The sequence below is a fragment of the Candoia aspera genome, chromosome 2, assembly GCF_035149785.1.
Source record: "Candoia aspera isolate rCanAsp1 chromosome 2, rCanAsp1.hap2, whole genome shotgun sequence".
Lineage (NCBI taxonomy): Eukaryota > Metazoa > Chordata > Lepidosauria > Squamata > Boidae > Candoia > Candoia aspera.
Window position 1 is genome coordinate 194,848,048 of NC_086154.1, and position 20,812 is coordinate 194,868,859.

The window sequence follows — 20,812 nt, forward strand, 5'->3', positions numbered from 1 at the left end:
GGTAAAATGAGTACCCAGCTTGCTGGGGAAGGTGATGACTGGGGAGGGCAATGGCAAACCACCCTGCTCTACAGTCTGCCAAGAAAACGTCTCAAAAGCAGCATCCCCCCCAAAGGATCAGACATGACTCAGTGCTTGCACAGGGGACCTTTCACCTTTTTTCACCTAGCCCAGTTTATAATGCCCATAAACCAGATATGGAACATTTTAGAGGGATATTGCTGACAGCCAACTTATGCATATTTATTCAGAAGCAAATTCTACTGAAATGAGTTCCTCTTCAAATACTGAGCAAGTGGTTACAATCAGATCAAAGAGTCATAGCTGCAAAATCCACCCTTAATATATCTGCTTTGCTGTTATTGTGCTGACTCTGTGTACATCCATACAGCCAGTTTCCTCCAGCCCATGAGGTGGCTCTAAGGTACGCCAACATAATTTGCTCTGTCCCAACAGCCAATTGCTATTCTGCCTCAGCAACAAACCCAATAAGTGCTATTGTCCTTACGATTTTACATGAGAGTAAAGAAAGCTAAATAAAGTGATTGGTAGATACCTGCCAGCTGGAAAAACATCGACCAAGCACTTTTCCTAACAGGTTAGACTGAGGGAAGATGCAAGTGTTGACGGACATGGTTTAGCCATCTGTTAGAACCTGCTCTACAGGATGGATGGGGGCTTTCTGCCTCTCCAGCTTTAGCAAGAAGCCTCCACTTCACTCCACAGACCAGGTGCTGCAGCCTCCAATGGGAAAGTTATCTCTTCCTTCTCTCTGTCCCTCTTCCTGACTCATGCTCTCTCTTATTCTGTTGCTCTTTCACTCAGTCTTTCTTGCTCACTCTCTCACTCACTCAGTCTGTCACACTCTTCTTTTCTTTCACTCTATCACTCAGTGAGTCACTCTCTCTGCCTTGATCTTCCTTCTTGCTTTCTCTGTCTCTTTCTCTCTCTCACTAGCTTCTTGCCCTGTCTATTGGTACATGGACTTCCTTCTTCTCCTGCCCCCACCTAAAATCCTGGCATTGTAGCTTGTTCTCCTTGCTACTCCAAATGCCAGAAAGGTAAGCAAACGCTTCAGCACGGTCACTTTACAAAAGGGAACAAACACGAGACGGTTTGCAGTACTTCTGGTACACGTGTGTAGTCGGTACATAGCATTTTTTTTTTCAGTTGAATCATTTAACAAATAACAAATAACAAGAGAAGGTGCACTTTTGCATAGAAAAAAATGCCTTCCCTGCTTCCCCACTTTCTCTTCAGAAGATAAAACTCCCCAGGCACTTGTCAGAGCTGAAAAGTCTCTGTGTGGGTGTGCTGCGGCTGAAAGCAGCCAATAGGAGCTAGGCAGATCCCAGACACCAAATATGTCGTCACCGGGGAAAGGGGTCATAATACGTCACACAGGATACTAAGTCATGCAACACTTACATTGGGAGAAGACAACACTTTAACATTTGATCAGGTAAATACTGTAGGTGGCCTTGACTATGGGCTGGGGATGAAAGTCTGTCTCATGAGGATATGTCCTTAAAGAACAATTAATGAGGTATCTTTGAGCTACAGTTAGAAAGACATATGGGTGAATCCTGTGATAACATGAGTAAATTTACAGGTTTTCCCCTTCCATTATGACTTTTGCAGTCATGAAAATTCTTCAAAATACCTCTTCAAAGGCAGGGAAGCCTGCTAAAGGTTGTAAGCTGTAGCTTAAAGCCTGCAGCACAATCCTGGGGATGTGGAACAAATTAAATAGGTACATTAGAATCCAAAAATTTCAAAAAAGGATTTTTATTGCAGAAAAGCTAAGAAGCCACAATGAAAGAATTCCAGCAACTGTTGGGTATAAAGAGTTCACCTGTATATAGTGAACTCAATGTTCAATCTTTTTACATCTTTACACCTGCTTTTTTGGGCAGAAAGCTCAATTTCCATCTGATATTAGATTTTTGTCCGACTGATGTGTCCCTGACCACCCAGTTGTACTTGGTGCTGTGCAAGTACTGTGAAGTTTTCAGCGGCAGACTTTGGATTATCCCCACAGGTGGTAAAACCCTCAATCACCACAAACTGAGGTCCAAAAAGAGACTTCTTCTAAATGCATCACTTGAAGTACATGTCCTAATCTGGGGCAGAAGATGAGCAATTTTCTCTGGAGCATAAAACATGGGCAGGAAAATTAACTTTTTCCATTCAATATAGTCCTAATAATCTCTCTCCTCCTCTTTCCATAGCTTGTACCTGAATAAGGTAAGCCCTGATAGGTATTTGTCACCCATGAGAAAAAGAGGTACAGGGACTGCAAGAGAGAGTAATTGATGTGGTGGGAACAGAAACAGATGTTGCTAGCATACTGCCCTTAGCTTGCCACTAGATATGGTTGAGAAAAACAAAGAGGAATCAGAGTAGCTTGTAATAGGGGGAATGGTGGGCAAACCTTAATGTAAGTCAAGACCTAAGTTCAAAATGTTTACATTGGCTCTATATTTTGAACTGGGAAAATCTGAAACTCTATCAATTCAAACTCTGTACTTACTCTATTTCTACCGTTCTAGCATTGTACTGTATTGTTTTTAATTCTGAATTGTTTAAAATTGCACATACATTATTTTTAATTGGATAGATTTAAACTACAAAGACTGTTTTAATTTTCTGGTGTAGGAGACATACAACAAGGAGTTTGCCCTTGGTGAATAAATGCTTAGTTAAATCAGTGTTTATGAGTACAGTTTCTGAAAACAAGTTATTTTCCTAGAGATTCTCTGAAGTGTTATAGTGAGATCCCAGAATATGTAGCAATAAAAAATTATTTGTCAGACCACTGCATAGCCAGAATCCATTGAGGAGAGATACTTCTGGTTCAAAAAGCCCAAAAGAACAGGAACATAAACAGGTTTAAGTTGCTTGCTTAAAAAAAAAAGTTTTCTCACCCTTCTTCTGGTAATGATGGTTCCAAGGTCCTATACTCCTTTGAAGTATAAATCACCTCCAAATCATCTTCAGAAAAATCACCCAATTCTTGCAAGAGTTCTGAATCTAGGTTATTCAGCTGCATCATTAAGAAACTTTCAAAATCCACTGGCTCCACAGCATCATAAAACTGAGGCTAAATGTTACAAAAAGAGAAAAAAGAAAACAGTTCGTTCATGCTTTTTTTAGGAATATAAAATACGTTGCTGTGTCTCCATTAAATATTAACCTCAGATATGCCAACAACCTAAAAAGTTCATTTTATGGATCTAGAGCAAAGGGCATAAATCAGACATAAATTCTTATGTATAACCATAATTGTTAAGCCTACAGTTCTAAAAAAATTATGCTACTTAAACCCCATTAACTTAAATGAAATTGTATAGAAATTGCTATACAATTGAATAACATAGCTTTCCTTAACTTCCACCTCTTTTTCTTTCAGTAATGTCAGGGAAAGCTATATAAGAAGTTTCTTGCTGAAGATTTAGCTCAATCCTACATTTTGTTTCTTTGGCTTAATTTCTCTTTAAGTCTATGAGATTTAGTTCTTCATAATTAAAAAAAAAATGCATTTACTTTCATTAGGGAAGTGCCATGTGCTACAGACCTGCATTAATAATCAAGCTACATAGTGAGATGTGAATGGGAGGGGAAGTCATCTTACCGTCCATGAGAATGTGGTCACAGAGGAAGACATTGCCAAAAGCTAGCAAATTTGAGAGAGGTACAAATGTCCTTGCTACTGGGAGGATTGCAATGAGCATACTAGCTCTGTCCTTCGATTACTCTCTGTGAGCCTTTGAATTGAAAATCTCATCTATAGAGCCTCTCTGTACAAATGAGGATTTAAAAAAATCAGGATCTTCGGTCAGTAAAGACTCTCCAGCTGCCTGAACAGAACATGAAGTCCTAATGATTCATATGTTAAGCCCTTGAACTCTATTCGGCTACTCTAGCTCTCAAAGCAAGGAAGCTGGTTAAGGTTAGGATTGGTATACAGACTTTTTTTGATGTATTATAGCCTTTTTTTCTGTCTTAACTTCTTGGGAGGGTGTCTTGAGATTGGGATCGTCTTCCTTTTGGGTAGAACCACTTTTATCACCACTGTAATTTTTATGTGTCTTTAGCAAATTAGACTAAAAATTGTAAAAATTAATATATATTTAAATGTACATATTAATAGCTAACTATAGACAATAGCAGGTTTGTTTGTTAAATAAATAATGCAACACAAAAGCCCATATACATAGCACATGCCCCGACCAACCAGGAACTATTGAGAGAATGACAAATTTGTGGGAAAGAACATTTGTTACAGGAAGATCAAAGCAATTAGTAAAAAGCAGTACTAAAAATTTTGGTAGGGTGGTTTATCTATAAAAGGCAACCTAAGGCTTATAGAGAAACAGTTAACATACCGTTTTAGTACAATTAGCAGTATGATGCAATCAAAATGGTGGGTAGATGAAACAAAGAGTAATCATCTCGGCAGAAAGTTTTTTTGAGAGCAAAATACACTCACCCTTCATCCTCCAATGAACCACCAGAAAAGTTAAACCCACAGCTTTTCAAGTTGAGGAAGTGAATTAGATGTCTTCAAGGGACAGGAAATATATATTTACGGTGTTTCAGTTTTCAGAACTGTGAGTTCCTAATGCCTACTTATTCTTATTAAAATGTAATTAAAAGGTCTAAGGATAGATTCAATAGTAGGTTCAACAAAATTCTGCAGTCACAAAATTCCATTCTCTGTAGCAGGCATTAAAACCATGAAGGAATAATTGTCTCTTAACAATAAAATTTGTAATCAGAGATGTCTGCAGAGGGAGTGGACAAGACAAAAACAGCCTTGCTCTGACCCTTTTATAAAGCATTATAACATCTACAAAAGGAGCTACAAAACAGCTACAAAAGGAGTGGAGTTTGCTGGTGTGGTTTGATGGTGTGATAGTTTTTGTCATTTTGATAAAAGCATCACATCCTGCAAACTCCTCTGTTTGTAATGTTCTCTTAAGATACATGTAGTATTTCACGGTATTCATGTGTTAAATGCCCAAACAGGCATTATATAATATTAATTGTGAAAGATGGTACTCTATTTCAAACAGAACTGAATCAATTTAGAAATCAGAAACAGTATGGAGCTCCACAGAATCCCATACTTTCAGCAGAACTTCATAACCAAGGGCTGGATGATCCTGCTATCAGATGGATTCACAATTGGTTGAACAACCATAGCCAGCACGTGATCCTTGCTGGGTCTATGTCCACATGGAGGGAGGTGTGCAGTGGGGAACCTCAGGGTTCTGTCCTGGGCCCAGTACTGTTCAACACCCTAATATATGACTTAGATGAGGAAATAGAAGGCACGCTCATAAAATTTGCATTATGACCCAAAGCTGGGGAAGGGGGGATTGCTAATACCCCTGAAGACAGGCACAAAAGAATCTTGATAAACTTGAATATTGGGCCTTATCCAACAAAATGTTGTTCAGGATTGAGAATTGTAAGGAAAAACCAGATGCACAGGTTCAAGATAGGTGGTAGGTGGTACCTGGCTTACTAATAGAACTTGAGAGAAACATCTGGGGGTCTTGGAAGAACACAGATTGAGGATGAGCCAGCAATGTGCTGCAGCTCCAAAAAAGCCAATACAGTTTGGTGCTGCATCAATAGAGGTATAGTGTCAAGATCACAGGAAGTAATAGTATCGTTCTATGTTGCACTGGTCAGGCCACACCTGGAAAAGTATGTCCAATTCTGGTCAACACAATACAAAAAAGATACTGAGGAACTGGAAATAGTGCAGAGAAGAACAACAAAAATAGCTTGAAGGCTAAATCCTACAAAGAGCAGTTAAAGGTACTTGGTATGTTTAGCTTAAAGAAGCAAAAGCTAAGGGGAGACATGATGGAAGTCTTCTGATACGTGAAAGGGTGTCACAGGAAAGAGGGAGTAGATTTATTCTCCCTAGCACCTGAAGGTAAGACAAGAACCAGTGAGTGGAAGCTTTACAGTGAGAGATCCAAACTTGAATTAAGGAGGAATTTCCTGACTGTGAGAGCTACTAAGCAATGGAATAGCCTGCTTCCTGAAGATGTGGGTGCTCCATCACTGAGAAAAGACTGGCTCCCCATGATTTCATAGTATCATAGTTATTAGTAAGACTAGCCTATTGTCTTTCAATCCTGATGAGTTAATGTCACTTTTAAGTAATCAATTTTTTTTCTATAGTTAGGCAGAAAGAATTTTCCAGCCCTTCAGTTTCTCTTCAATACATGAGCAAACTTCCACTGACTTATATGTAATATAAATTTATTGGAGCCAATGTCTGTCAGGACACCTAATAATCAAAAGTCCTAAGGACCAATTAAAAATAAATAAATAAAGGGAGAATTCAGAGTTGAACCCTGAGAGGCATAATCCTTTTCCTGAACATATTCTATCTTTCCTTCCCCTGGTCCCAACCCATAGACATATGTGCCCTTGGTCATATTAACTGGGATTAATAAAGCACAAGCATGAATAACTATTTCCACACTTACAAGATTAATGGAAGAAAAACCAGGTGTACTGACACTTCGCTGGGAGAATGGTCCAAGGGATGGTTGATGCACAAACTGCCGTCTTATTTCTGCTGAGGAATGCCTTCAATTTAAAAAAAGACAAAGAGAACTGATTATACTCCAGTTACATTTAATTGACTGTATTTTCTTAAATATTTCAGCACATTTCAACCCAAATCTAACCAGATTGTTGCCCATTATCCTGGTTAGCATTTTTAGCACTGATAGAAAGTTGAGGTATGCAGGTTTCAGATATGAAACAGGAAAGATACTTTAATCTGAGTATACTTGCTGTACTTGTTCGGCAGTGCCTTCATTCCTCCTTAATTCAAACCTATATATTCCTGAGCTGGTTTGGTTCCCCAGCAAGAGCAAAAAAAGACACAACAGTTTTAAAGATTTATAGACAGGTGTGATGTTTGCACTCCCCAGTTCTCCACAAAATTTACTGGCCTTCAAATCCAAAGCACTGCACAGCCCTATTGTTTTATTGTATTGGGTTTTAATTGCTATTGCTTTCATCACACTAGGTTCCTTTAAGCATAAGAATATGTATGGGACATTGTGATGAGACTGAGAAAAAAAATGGGAGGAAGTTGACACAAACATTCAAGAGATGGCTGAGTTCGGCTTACGTAATAAATGTCGCTCAGTCCAGAATACAGAAAGCCAGAAAATAGAGAGATTCTAAGCCAGTGTTTCCCAACTGTTATGTAGAATTTAGGCTTTATTTTTCACCAGCTACAGTTTTGTTTGCCTAAAGTCACTTACTTGGGCTGTATCATACACCCAGACACAAGAGAACTTTCCCCTGCCAAAGTGGATGCTATTCTTCAATTGCCACTGCCTTCTACCAAGCTCCAGGTGAGGGCCTTACCTGGAACTCTAGGGTTCTGTAAGCCTTGGGTACTAGCATTTGGCAAGCTGACTAAACTTTTTGTGGCTCTGACTACTAAAGAGCAACCTGTAACCCGCTATACAGCTGGACCCTGCTGCTCGTGGTGCAGTAGGATGCCTGAGAGCTTTGGCTATACTGTCCTTCTTGTTCAAATATCAGAAGACTTGGTTATGGGTTTTCCATTGATTGTTTTTGTTCCTCATGAGGGTGCTTCCATCTTCCTCAAATGTCAAACCCAAGCCTTTACATATCAGCATTTAGCCACTTACGAAGCACAGCTTCTAGCTACTCCAAACTTGACTTTGAAGCGATGTACAACTTTGACTCCTGCAACTCTGCTTCTTGAGATCACAGATGAATGAAGTTACCAACGTGATTGTTTGCAAACCATAACCTGGTAGAGAAACTTTGCTCAGATCTTACTAATGCATCCCTACAAAATCCTGACTTTGAACTCTTTTTGGATGGGTCTTCCTTTGTGGTTGACAGAATCCGTTTAACAGGCGCTGCAATTTTTTTTTAATTTGCTGGGTGTAACCCTTACCACCTTCTTTGGGAGCCCAAGCAGCTGAACTTATTGCCTTAGCTCAAGCTTGTTGTATTGCCAAAGATAAAACTGTTAATATCTTCACTGACTCTAGTATGCTTTTGGTGCTTGCTTATGGAAGCTGAAAGGATTCTTTACCACCTCAGGCCACCAGATTGAAACCTGGATCATTTCACTTTTGGATGCACTTCTCCTTTTATTACTAAAAGCAATCACTTTGCTAATCAGGCTGCTCAACAACCTTGTGTCTTTTAGACTTTGCACCTGTGTTTCAAGTTCTGCTATTGCTTATGAGAAGTTTCTTTCAGATGCTGAGACTGCTGCTTGCAATATCTCTATGATGCTTCTTGGAACAGTTTCTTCTGGATGACTCCCAATGGGTGACTGCCCCATGTGCTCTTCTTCATCTTCTGGCTTAGCAACTACATGTGAAAGGACATTGTGGTACCCAAGCTATTGTAGACTGGCTTGCTCCTGGAGGAAACTTCCAGGAGCTTCTACTAGCCCAAGGATTCACAAAGAGGGGCCTCTCTGCCATCTCAGTGCATCCATAGTTAGTGGGATGAACTAACTGCCAAACAGTTTCTATTTTTACAGAAGCGGAAGAGAGAGCTCTGAAGGCAGCATTAGGGGCCACAGTTCCTCTGAGTGACCAGATCCATCCATTCCAGCCAGGAGATTTCATGTGGCTTAAAAAGTTCCATCGCAAGACTCTCGATCTAACCTGAAAGGGTCCATTCCAGATTTTGCTGACTGCCCAAAACCACTGTCCTTGTAGAAGGAAAAAGTTTGTGGATTCATCACAGGCAGAGAATGGACTGTTGCTGACTTTGCCAGACTCTTGGAACTTGCCTGATTAACTCTTTTGTGGACTTACTTTTAAGCAACCATAAATTCTGTTGGACTTTTGCTTCTTTTGCAATCTTTTTATGCTGCTAATGGAGGTGGGATAGGCTGGAGAGCTATACTCTTGTTCAGCTCAAGATCCATGTGATCGCAAATGCTGGCCTGCAAAATAAAACTTCGATCTGCACCCTCCCAACCCCTCATGGAGGTAGGGGTTATCCTATTTTTCCTGGGTCCCTTAGTGCTGACTGGAGAGCCAGTTTGGTCTAGTGGTTAAGGTGCTCGGCTAGAAACCAGGAGACTGTGAGTTCTAGTCCTGCCTTAGGCATGAAAGCCGGCTGGGTGACCTTGGGCTGGTCACTCTCTCTCAGCCCAACTCACCTCACAGGGTGGTTGTTGTGGGGAAAATAGGAGGAAGGAGTACTAGGTATGTTTGCTGCCTTGAGTTATTTATTAAACAAAAATAATAAAGGTGGGATAAAAATAAATAAATCACACAATTTTGCTTGATAATCCCCTCTTATTTGGTAGACAGGATTTTACTATTTAGCTGAACTTGTGGCAAATGTGTCTATTGCTTTTGAAATCTTTATTAATGACACCTCAAAGAGGTACTTTGAAATAAGCTACTTCAGGATGAAATTATTTTTCTGAAAGATGTAGTATTGCAAAATAGGCTGGCCTTAGATCAGTTACTAGTGGAACATGGGTATGTACATTAATGAAAGCTGCTGCATGTTTCATGAAGGCTTAACTACCCAGCAACAGACGTTAGCTAAAATAGTTTCTACCCTGACAAGAAACAGGAAAACCTTTCAAGAAAATCAAAACACTTGGGATGTGGATGACAGACTGAGGCAGATGAAACATTTACTGCTTGTGGGAATGGCTTTGATTGCCCTTGCCCTGCTTGGATATTGTCTTCTTCAATGTGCCCCTTCAATATCTGCAATCCAATTTTGCCATTATTCTTAGTCCTGCCCCACAGAACACTCCAACCATCGATCCTATGCAACTTCAGATGTTAACTGCTTATTAAATATAGGAGTGGTTCAGCAAACTATTGATAGTTTGCAAACCAAATAAGGGATTTATTATGTAGAATTTTAGGCTTTATTATTAGCATTTTAGCATGGCATCCATGCCTCCTTTTGCTATTTAGGAAACCATTTTTTTCCTTTGAGCCAAAGCCATTTCCTTTGATGTGCAAAAACTAGCCATTTCAGGGACTGTCATTCAAACAATAGGACAGAACTATGTATTCTGAAGTCCCTGAGTGTTGCAAGTGTTAAAGAAACAAACCTACATGGGAAAGGAGGAAATGCAACATATTTTAAGGGTGTCTGTCTTTTCTCATGTCTAGTCAATATCTTTTATTGTTTGGTTGCTTTCTGACACATAACATATTGAATGTGTCATTTGTTTCCTGTATCCTATATAAAGATTTGATCCCCCTTAATAAAATGCCTTTTGCTTTGCCTGAAGTATTTGCGATTCATATTGGGGGGGGGAGCCACTTTGCATAGGTATTGGGTGTTTCTCTCTCAAGTTCAGGGACTAGGTTCTTTCCAGCTCCATGCCAGCTCAGGTGTCTGAGTTTTATGGGCAACACAACCTCAACAATGTAAAGAGGTATGGATTTCAACTCCCAGAATTCCCCAGCCAGTGGTGACTGGGGAATTCTGGGAGTTGAAAGCCACATCTCTTAACATTGCTGAGTTTGGAAATCACAGTTCTAAACATTCAAGAAACTCTCCCTTAATGAACTTGCCAATTAAAGAGGGCTGGCTGGTGGTTCCTATCCCGGTTTACAAGATTCTGTACTTTACCCCTAATTCTTGCAATAATACTTCTCACTGAAATCTGTGTGATTCTTGCTTCCTTGATCATATGAGGCTTGGCAATATGCTTATATACCCTATGAACCAAGCACAAGGAAACTGTTGAAATATAGATACCTTTCGGTGCTTGTAACAGGTTCTTAAAAGGCAAATGAATGATGGAATAGATAAACCCTGCTTCCCTGAGACAACACTTTAGCAGAAAACAATGAGGGCAGGAGCCTTCAATAACAGTAAGCCTGGCCTCTAATACATATGTAATAATGATTATTCTTACAGAGCGAGACAATGCCTTAGATACATTTCTGCCTGAGTCAGAGGAAAAGAGAGAATTCTTCCAGCTAATCCATTTTATGTCCAGAAACCAAAGTAACTGGTAGTTCAATCATCTTCATCTCTGGCGATGGAATGAGCATCACATTTGTACTGATCAGCTGTTTTTGGTACAGCTGACTGGCAGTGTTTGGCTGGCCCCTGAAAGTGCAGTGACGTGGTGAGGCAGAAGTCAAGTGGACTGTGGCCTGTTTTCCATCCTCCGCTGTGGAAATAGGACAGCAGCTCGTTGGGTTGGCTGTCTGCGGTGAGGTGGCTGTGGCTACAGCCCTGGGAATAGGAGTCCTGGCTGACTGGAAGACTTGGATGCCCAGGTGGATGGTGGCAGCAGGAGCAGGAGCAGGGGGTGGTGCTGTGGGAGAACCAACTTGTGGCTGCCAACTGGCCAGCCACATGGTCCAGCAGCCATCTTGGTAGTTTCTTCTTCCCTCTTTGTGGGACGTGGACTTGGATGCCTGTTTTGATTTGATTGTGGTGGCTGGTGGCCTGAAGGAAAGACCTGGACTGGTGAGGTTATTGTAGGTTTGGGACTGTTTATTGGAGTGGAGCCAATGAACTGAAATGTTCATTAGCCCCACTCCAATGCACTGTAGATCTTCTAACATTGGAAGATCTACAGAATTCAGTGAACCAATTTTTTCCCAGATAATCAAAGCACAATATTACAAAATCATGCATGGGTGAAAGATCAATTTAAAGGCCACTATGTTTTATTGTAATCAAATATGAAAAATTCATTGATATGTCAGATTCCACATTACAACTATCATTTGAGAAGCTACCTTTTGTCAAATTTTGATGTAGCATCAAAGAAGAATATCCACAATTATCTGAAAAGGCTGTCAAATACTTCTCCCTTTTTCAAGTACATATTTGTGTGAAGCCGGATCATATACTACAACTAAAACAACATATTGCAATAGATAAAATGCAGAACCAGATATGAGAATCCAACTCTTCTATTAAGCCAGATATTGAAGATATTAGCAAAACTTTAAAACAATGTCACTCTTCTCATTAATTTTTTTGTTAACAAATATACTGTAGTTTTTTTCTTAAAATATTTTATTTACATCAATATATAATGGGTTTATTATTTTTACATGATTCAATAAATAAGTATTCTACAAATGCATCAGTTTTAATTTTTAATAAGGGAAATATCGATAAATAGAACCCATCCACACAAAAGCTCTTTTGGGGTCCTCCATAATTTTTAAAAGTGGGAAGGGGTCCTGAGAGAAAAAAGTTTAAGAAACACTGCTCTAGAGGGAACAGCCAGAGGAATACAAGGCTGTTGTACTGCAGAAAGTATAGAAGATGGCCTTGACAAACGGAGGGAAGACCTGTTACCAAGGCAACAGTCAGATAAATGTGGCTTGAGCCCATACCAAAAAAGAGATTTGTGACAATGCCTCTGACCACCCCCATCTCCATTTCTCATGAGGATAAAAGAGGGAGGAAGGGAAGCACATTCAGAATTTGCAAGATTCTGTTACTATAGCCCTTCTAATGAAAGTAGCTTTAGGCCGATATGGTGCCTGTTTCTTAGTCTGACATCATACCACAGTAAACTGACATCTTAAATACAGAACATAAACCGTTACCATTCCTAGTTGTGGTTCTTTTCTATGCTGCAGCTGTTTCCCTTTTTTATTTCCGCTCAGTAAATCTGGGCATGTTTGTTGTTAACATACCTCCAGAAACTTCTCTTAAAGTGCTGAGAGGCTAGCCATAAGTCAACCCTGTTACACCCCTGCTGGACTTTGAGGAGGAGGAGGAGGAGGAGGTGGAGCCAAGGGCTTCTAGGGATAATAGCACTGAAGGGGAAGATTCCAGCAGTGTTGAGGCCAATAACTCCACTGGCTGAGGCAGATCCAGCAACCCCCAGGACTCCCCGCCTGCACCCACGGACAGCTTTCGGACCCTGCAGTTCACCCACCCAGTCCCAGGCAGAGGCGTGCTTTGAAGATACAACCACAGGGGGCTGAGGGCAGATAGACTGGCCAAGAAGTGGGCTGGCAGGAGAGGAGACTCTAGTAAGTAATGTACCTTGGCTGTGCATTTGGGTGGTGGCTCAGCAGGGCTTCTTTATTGGCCTCCCTCCCTGAGACAAAATGCCGGGAACAACTTTTCAAGCCTCAGCTCTGGTGCTGTGCCGTCGCTCCTGTCTTTTCCCTTGGATTCCTCATTTGTTTGTTTGCTTCTAAAAGTTCTGCCTGAGTTTGCAGATCTCTGGACTGTGGCAGGCAGGCAGCCAGCTGGGCTGGCACAGAAAAGCCCCTCCCCAAAATATTTGTACGGTAGTAATCCATAGGAGCTGGACTAGCAGTAAGTGGTGTTACCAGGGAGCCCATTTTCCTTAGAAGAAGGTACCCCATTTTGAATCAGGGAGGCAACAGATCAACACTGGCACAACAGCAGGACAATGTTATTCCATTAGAAGGTTAAAGAAAAATCTAGGTGAGGCTTGAATTGATAATTTAACTTTCTCATACGATCAAGTCTTGGCAGATGTAAAGACTTGCACCGATCCATAATGTATTGATTCATTTTTGTTTTACTGCTATTGTTATTTATATTATTTATTCATTATTTATTATTCTTTTTTCCCCACCTTTATTTTTGGCCAACTCAAGGTGGCATACATACCTTATGCTCCCGCCTCTTATTTTCCCCACAACACCACCCCTGTGAGGGATTATGGGTACCCAGCTAATAAAACATGACGAAGGAAGCCATAGCGTTAACACCTGTCCTAAGAGTCAGGAATCACGCTGAGACGAGGTGTAGGTCTCTAGTGTTTATTACTGCTACATAAGACAGAAAATCCTAACAAACTGAAGAAGCGTGTGAAAACCCAGACAGATAAACCCCAAAGTCAAGGTGGGTCTGATCTGTGTCTCTTTGAATGGCTGCTTAATTCCTCAGTACTACGCATGCGTTTTCCCCCTTGGATAGAGGCCCCTTCCTGTTCACCATCAGTACTCATGACAACAACACTCATGAATGAACCTTTTCAGATTGCACACTTGCCTTAAATTGATTATTTGACAATTTCAATATACATATATCTATCTGCACTACTTTTTATAATTTGGGGTCATTATTTTACCCTTTACCATATTGGCAAATATTGGCTAAATACAGTTGTGACTAAAGTCCATTGAAGACAGTGTGGGTTTATTTAAAGAATTTACAGCTACCTCTTTCTATTCCCTTTAAGAGTTCTTAGTTATAACTTTGGCTGGATTGAAGCATGTGCTTTTACTTCAGTCTTTTGGTAGCAAACATAAAATACACAGTGCTCAGGTATGAATGTGTTGCTAGCTAGGAAAACAATACTGTACTCAATTTCTCATTTTGTATTTCAGCAATTACACAAGTGGGTTGCAGTGATTCCTCCTACCTACTCTTCTGCTCAATCTCACTGTATTTGAGGAATGAACTCTATCTGAAAGTTTTCCACTAAATATAAATAATTCTTCACTATACTTTCATTTATAAGTAGACCAGGCAGTATTCAACAAAGTAATTTTTTCCTCCCTTCCTATTTCTTTTACAGCTGACAACTTTGGAGGAATACATTTTCCAACTGATCTTGGTGAACTGGAAAGTTAATAATGGCTACAATTATATCAGAATCTCTTGAAAAACTACAAGGATCCACAAGACCAAGCCAAAAGTTTACACAAAAATTAGCAAGAAAAGCTGGAAATCATTACTTGCCCTTTCATTATTGTTCATCTTAAATTCTCGCATATCCAGAAGGTGATTGCTGGTCAATTTCAATACACAAATGAATATGTATGTTCTAGAAATAGTATGTACATCCAAAATGGGAAAAAAGTCTGCATGTCATTTATTTCTGAAATATCGCATGTGGATCATTGTGTAGTACATTCACACACAGTTGACTTTGAGTAGAAACTTCAACTGATTTAGAAAACACAACCTAAATTATTAATTGGAGGCAATTCCACCAAGCCCATATTGCTAATACTGTAACACTTTCTCCAGTTTTGTTTGCAGAAATAAGTTCTGACTTTAATTTCTAAGGAGCTTCAAGATTATATGATTTAAGGGCTACTTTTCTCCATACAAATCAACTCAGTTATTCTGTATGTGGAGTTTCTCCACCATTACTGGTTTTAGTTGAGCAGCAGCAGCAGCAAATAGACTTTTCCCCTAAAAGTAGAATAGTGCCTCCCCCTGTAGAATAACTCCTCCCCCAAATCCCATTCATTTGCACTTCCTGCTTCTTCTTTTGAATTGGACTGATTTTATTGCAGGTGGTTTTTCTGATTCCTTGAAAACTTGGAGTTGAAAAAAAAAGATAAATCTAAGAAGGGCTTAATTAAGAGCAAGAGAGAAAAGAAGAACAAACTGCACAGTATTTAAATTAAAATTATCTTTTCTAGAAAAACATGATGGGAATACCATTATAGAAATGGGCCTTTAAATTGCAAGTATTCTGGGAGGTATATGTGTTCATTACATTTCTAGGTATGTTTTGCAATGAGACTCTTTGCTTTCCATCTACCACTTTATCTGAGCCCTATCTCCTATTTTTTTGCAATGATTTCCAACAACTGCTCTGGTACTTGGATCAAGAAAAAAATTTAGCCTACATTAAAATCATATTTTTGTAATTAACATAGATTTGTAACAATTGAAATTACTAATAATTAGGGCTGTGCAAGAACCACCTAACCTACTTCACAATCAGACTCTTGGCTCCAGAAGTAGCCTGACTGACCTTGTATTCATCCAGCTGGGAAGAGAGACAACCTATCCCAACTTTTTTCTGATTCTGTAACATGAACTAAAAAAAAACCCTCCACTCTATTATCTAGCATGGAAAAACAGGAACAACAGCACCATGGTTTATTTGTGGATAAAATTTGCCATAACATTAGATCATTATGAGGGTATGAAAAACCACACGTTTTGTAGCAATTGGTATAGGAAGGTTCAAGATACATCAAGATAGGCACAAATTAGCTCCCCAACTTTTAGGAGGGCTGCAGGTGGTTGTCAAAGATTGGGGCAAAATCACTGCAAAGCGTGTATCTATAATTTTTGGGACACCCCCCCCCCATGTTTTAAGGATAAAAAGAAGAACAGAAGGCCTCAGGAAAACAAACTGCTTCCTTCTCCATCTTTAACCTCCCTAAATCCTCCCCCCGAAACATCTTTACAATTTTTTTTTTGTTTTCAGATTGATTTGGTCATTTTTCAGATTTTTATGGAAGGTCTTAAGGGTGGGGATAGGAGCAGTTTGTCTCCCGTGGCCTCTCCTCCTGTCCCGTACTTAACCCCAGCTTGCAAAGGGGTTGAAATTGGTGAAAAACAATGGCAAGTAGGCATTAAAAGCTGAAGTGCTTGAAAGAAAATGTGAGGCAAAACTGGAAGATTCAAAAGAGCTAAGAAAAATAATGCTAGAATCACATGAAAGAAGGAGTTAAATGTTCAGGTTGAAAGACACAACACCGGAAAAAAGAGTTAGAAGCCTGCCAAGATGAGCTGGTTTAGGTTCAAAGTCAAATTTATCTTAAGCATCTTCAGTTCTTAAATTTTCCCTCTGCAAAAAATGAGCAACCTCTAGTGGCTGCCACAGAGTAGAACATTGTTTAAGTAAACTGAAGGAGGATCAAGCAAGAATTCTGGGAATGAGAATGAAAAATTTATTTTTCTAATTCATCATTCACATCAATGAGCCATGTGACATACAGAATTACTCAAAACAAAAGTTTGGCAACAATGGGGTCTGATTAGTGACAGCAAACTTATACATCTTTCTCTTTACAACTCTTACATCATTATTCCTCCAAAAGGCTCCAAGTTATTCTATCTGAGAACAGTTACTGATTCCTGAATCCAGTACTCTTTTCCCTCCCAAACAGTTTTCTTGAGCAAATATTAAAATATTTTTATCCCCTTTTTTGGTGCACAGACCTCTCATCATGTTGAGTTCCCAAACAATGTGCAGTATTAGAAGCAAAGCCTCACAGTATTTTGAAGGACAAGTTAAGCACCTCCATCCTGCCTCAAGGCAATTAAAAACCACCCTCAATTGCCCCATTCTGTGCTGGGTTCAGGTTTCACATTAAGGTGGAGCACAGATGTACTGCAAATTGTTCTTCTATGGCTCAGTAATTTAAACAAGCGTAGGAAAAAAAATATGCAAATTAGAGGTGTGCCCTAAATGGTATTAGGGCAATAGACAAACTTAGTTCATTTTAATTACAGATATAAAATTAGTCTTATTTTTAATATTGTCTCCAAACTGTTTACCATGAGGGTGGTAATGAAAACTAGAAGAAAGAAGGATTGAATATCCCAAACTACAGATATTTACTCTTCTTTTCTCCTTAGTTTCACCAAGATAACATTTTGGTTTTACTGATTTTTTTAAAAAATTGTTTTATTCTTTTCCCTTTCTGCCTTTGTTCATAAGTATTCTCCATTCTTTTTGATCCATTCACTATCCTACAGGCAGTTATTCCTGAAGAAAAATCTTCCATAGCTTATGTGGACTGAACAGCCTTAGAGTACGTGGTCCACTACCAAGTCCAGGATGAGAGCACGGCTGGTCCTGCAATACCTGGTGTCTCTATTAATTCCTCCTGTCCAAATGTTGATGTCGCCTCCCCACAAAGCATACTGTATTTAACTGCTTATACCCATACTAGATAGATAGATAGATAGATAGATAGATAGATAGATAGATATAGTTTCAGATAATGCCTGACAATTCTTATTGCTACTTTATTTCATCTTTCCTTGCTGTCTCTTTCTTAATATATGAAATTGGTAAGTATGCTACCTCTAGGGCACTGTTTCTCAACCTTGGCCACTGGAAGATGTGTGGACTTCAACTCCCTGAATTCCCCAGCCAGCATGGGAGCTGAAGTCCACATATTTTCCAGCGGCCAAGGGTGAAAAACAGTGCCCTAGGGTATCAAGCCAGTTACATCCTTTTATGCACTTTCAAAATTGCCCCTTCCAATGACGGACCACTGTTCACGTGCAGTATTGACACCCACTTCACTGAGGAAGACACTGTCTTTCTCATGCTCTTTTTCCTGTATCCTCCAAACACCAGTGCACTTGGTGCTGCAGTTACAGATGCTGCTGCCTATTTCAGCTAGATAAAGTGTCCCTGTGTCTCAGCCAATGTTTCTTTGTGCTGATTTGGTATGCCTGAAGGAATCCCCACCATCACCACTTGCTTTTTAGAACATAACAGAAATATCTTCTAGTGTCTTTCTCTTGCCCTTGATAAGGTTACTCTTTGCTATCTGGCTGATGCTCAGCACTTTTCTCATGATGGAAGAGATGGAAAAACATCAGGAAGATGACATGAGGAACTATAGTTATTCTAGTGCAGAAGATTAGAAACTTAAGCTAAAATAGAAATGCTTCACATATTTCAGCGCAAGTTCTTTCTGGTTCATAAGGAATTGATATTAACCCCACACAAATGCACTCTATAAGAAGAACCAAGGAGAAGATGAAGCAGGTTCCTTTTGCCACAAGTATCCTTGAAAAGGGCTAAGAGTATAATAGAATTTGATAGAACGTAACACTTGGACAATTGCTTGAGATTCAGACAAGTTTGGAACAGGGCTTAACTACTTTATACTTAATACAGTGCTTCAGTATAAGGTATGGTGCAGTCTGGGCCAAATGTTATCAGTTCCACCATTCTGTTGCATAAAGGAGATCTGACTATCAAATGTCCTTTATCTTTCTCTCTTGCATAGTATTTCTGTTTAGCAGATAAGTATTCAGAGCCTGCTCTAGATATAAAATGCACAGCTTGATAAGAAAATAAGATTTTATTATTTTCCTATACTGTCACGGTCAGCTCTCAAGACTCAGCAAATATTTTGACACTGTTTTAGATTTTGTTCAAAAGTGGAAATCAGCATTAGGAACTGTGTCACAATCTGCCAGGTTGCTACACGTGTACTAACAGGATAGCCATGAATTTATCAGTTGACTCAAGAACATGATGTAAAACAAAAACCAATTGGTATATGGCTAAAAGAAAAGGTTGCCCTTGTGAGATTCCAAATCAAAAAAGAATTCATAACAAACTAATGTGTTTTAAAGAACTTTACAGTATAAAGATATAAAACAGTAGAAAGAAATAAAACTTCAGCATCTATTAGAACACATATCTGGGCAAGATAGTAGAGTTTGGTCTCTTATCAACAGCAAGTCAGAAAAGGAAGCTTCAAATACTTTATTTACTTAAATCTTTTTGGGCTGTTAATGTGAATTTCTTTTTCCTTGTTACATGTATTTCTAAACCTTATTTGTCTTAAAATGTATATCCTAAAGTAATCCTTCAGGTAGCTGGTTACTAAATTTTCTTCCAAACGTCCCATACAAGTGGATATGGGGCATGTGACACATAAAACTGTATTTAGTTATCATCTAGACTCAAATTTAATGTAAAAATGTATAAAGAAAAATATTGCAGACCCCTTTGTATTTTTTCTGAGCTGAAAGCTAGAACAATAAAAATGTTCTAGGTTTTGGTTCAGCCAGACTACAACTGACCTGAATAAAACACATTTATGTTTTGTGCACATCCCCATGATGAAGCATATTTGGAATGTGTAGATGTGATAGATCATTGCTATTACATCTTTAATTCAAATTTGTAAAGATCTTGCATTTACTGGCAGAGATTTAAAAATACACTGATATATTTTCCATTAAGAAGGACAGACTAACACTGAAGACCTGAGATAGTTATACTATGTTTGACAATTGTAAGTCCTTCAAAGTTGTCAAGATAAGGAAACAGACTCCACAAGAAAACTAGAAGTTTCATTGAGATAGGCTATATTAACAGAATCTTGCAAGTCTGTGTTTTTTCTCCCCTCTTTCTTATACCCCAGTGAGTCAGGGAGGAGCCAGCCTGAGTCTCTTCCTAAAACCACCTCCTTCCCCAGGGCTCAAGAAATACTTCTGCACTTTTTGTTTTTGTAACAGCCTCTGAATATTTCCCTCAAGGCCATTTCCATGGCTCTCTGCAGACTGTAAGTTGTGTGCTGCACATCACATAAACTGGGCTCTTTCCGCAAATGGAAAGAATGAATTAAACTAACCAAAAAACCAGGAATTGCTTGCATTCATGGCTCCAAATGATACCATGATTGATAACCAAGAACAATCTTTGCTTTATGTTTTGTTTTGTAAAGAAAACAACAAATTAAGAGTCCTGATTTGGATAACATGCTAAGATAGATCTTAGAAAGACTTCCGAATCTGACCATAGATGTGAAGTGTGGTTGCTTGACAACTTCAGAAAGTTAACATTGGTAAATGCAATGCAGAGGAAGAATTATAATAGGCAAGATGCCCAATAAGGTTCAAAAGCCTGTTGTGAAGTATGTGTAAGATTTTGGTCCTTCTCCAACAACACTGCCCTATTTCTAGTCCAAAAATTTAAGAGGTCTTTTGTTTCATTTTGTTTTATATAGTAAAAGTAATTTACTACTTCAATAGAGGGTTTTTTTACAAAATTAATTTATCTTCATCTTGGGAAATTTTGAAATTAAAAAGAAAAACAGCAGTTATGAAATGTGTTCTTGTCATTCATGAGATCTGAAGAGGTTATAGGAACCTAAAGTTAAAACCTGTATATATCAGTCAGATTTTTATCTATATTGTACTCTCTAAACAAACTTGCTGCGGTTTATATACAATACGTAATATCATGACTTCAGATGGCCAAAAACAGCACTGCATAGTGCAATCTACAATATCATAAGGATCTGAATGAGGATTA

At 39.1% G+C, this 20,812-nt stretch overlaps 1 protein-coding gene across 1 annotated transcript in view; it reads right to left on the bottom strand.

Moving 5' to 3' along the window:
* The window catches only part of DOCK8 (dedicator of cytokinesis 8), a 100,834-nt gene that overhangs the window by 78,258 nt on the left and 1,764 nt on the right, over positions 1-20,812 (bottom strand). Inside the window, exons 2-3 of the mRNA XM_063295108.1 lie at positions 6,516-6,618; positions 2,928-3,103 (exon numbers count right to left, since the gene is read on the bottom strand). Coding sequence (XP_063151178.1) covers positions 2,928-3,103; positions 6,516-6,618 — 279 coding nt within the window. The remainder of the gene's footprint in view (positions 1-2,927; positions 3,104-6,515; positions 6,619-20,812) is intronic.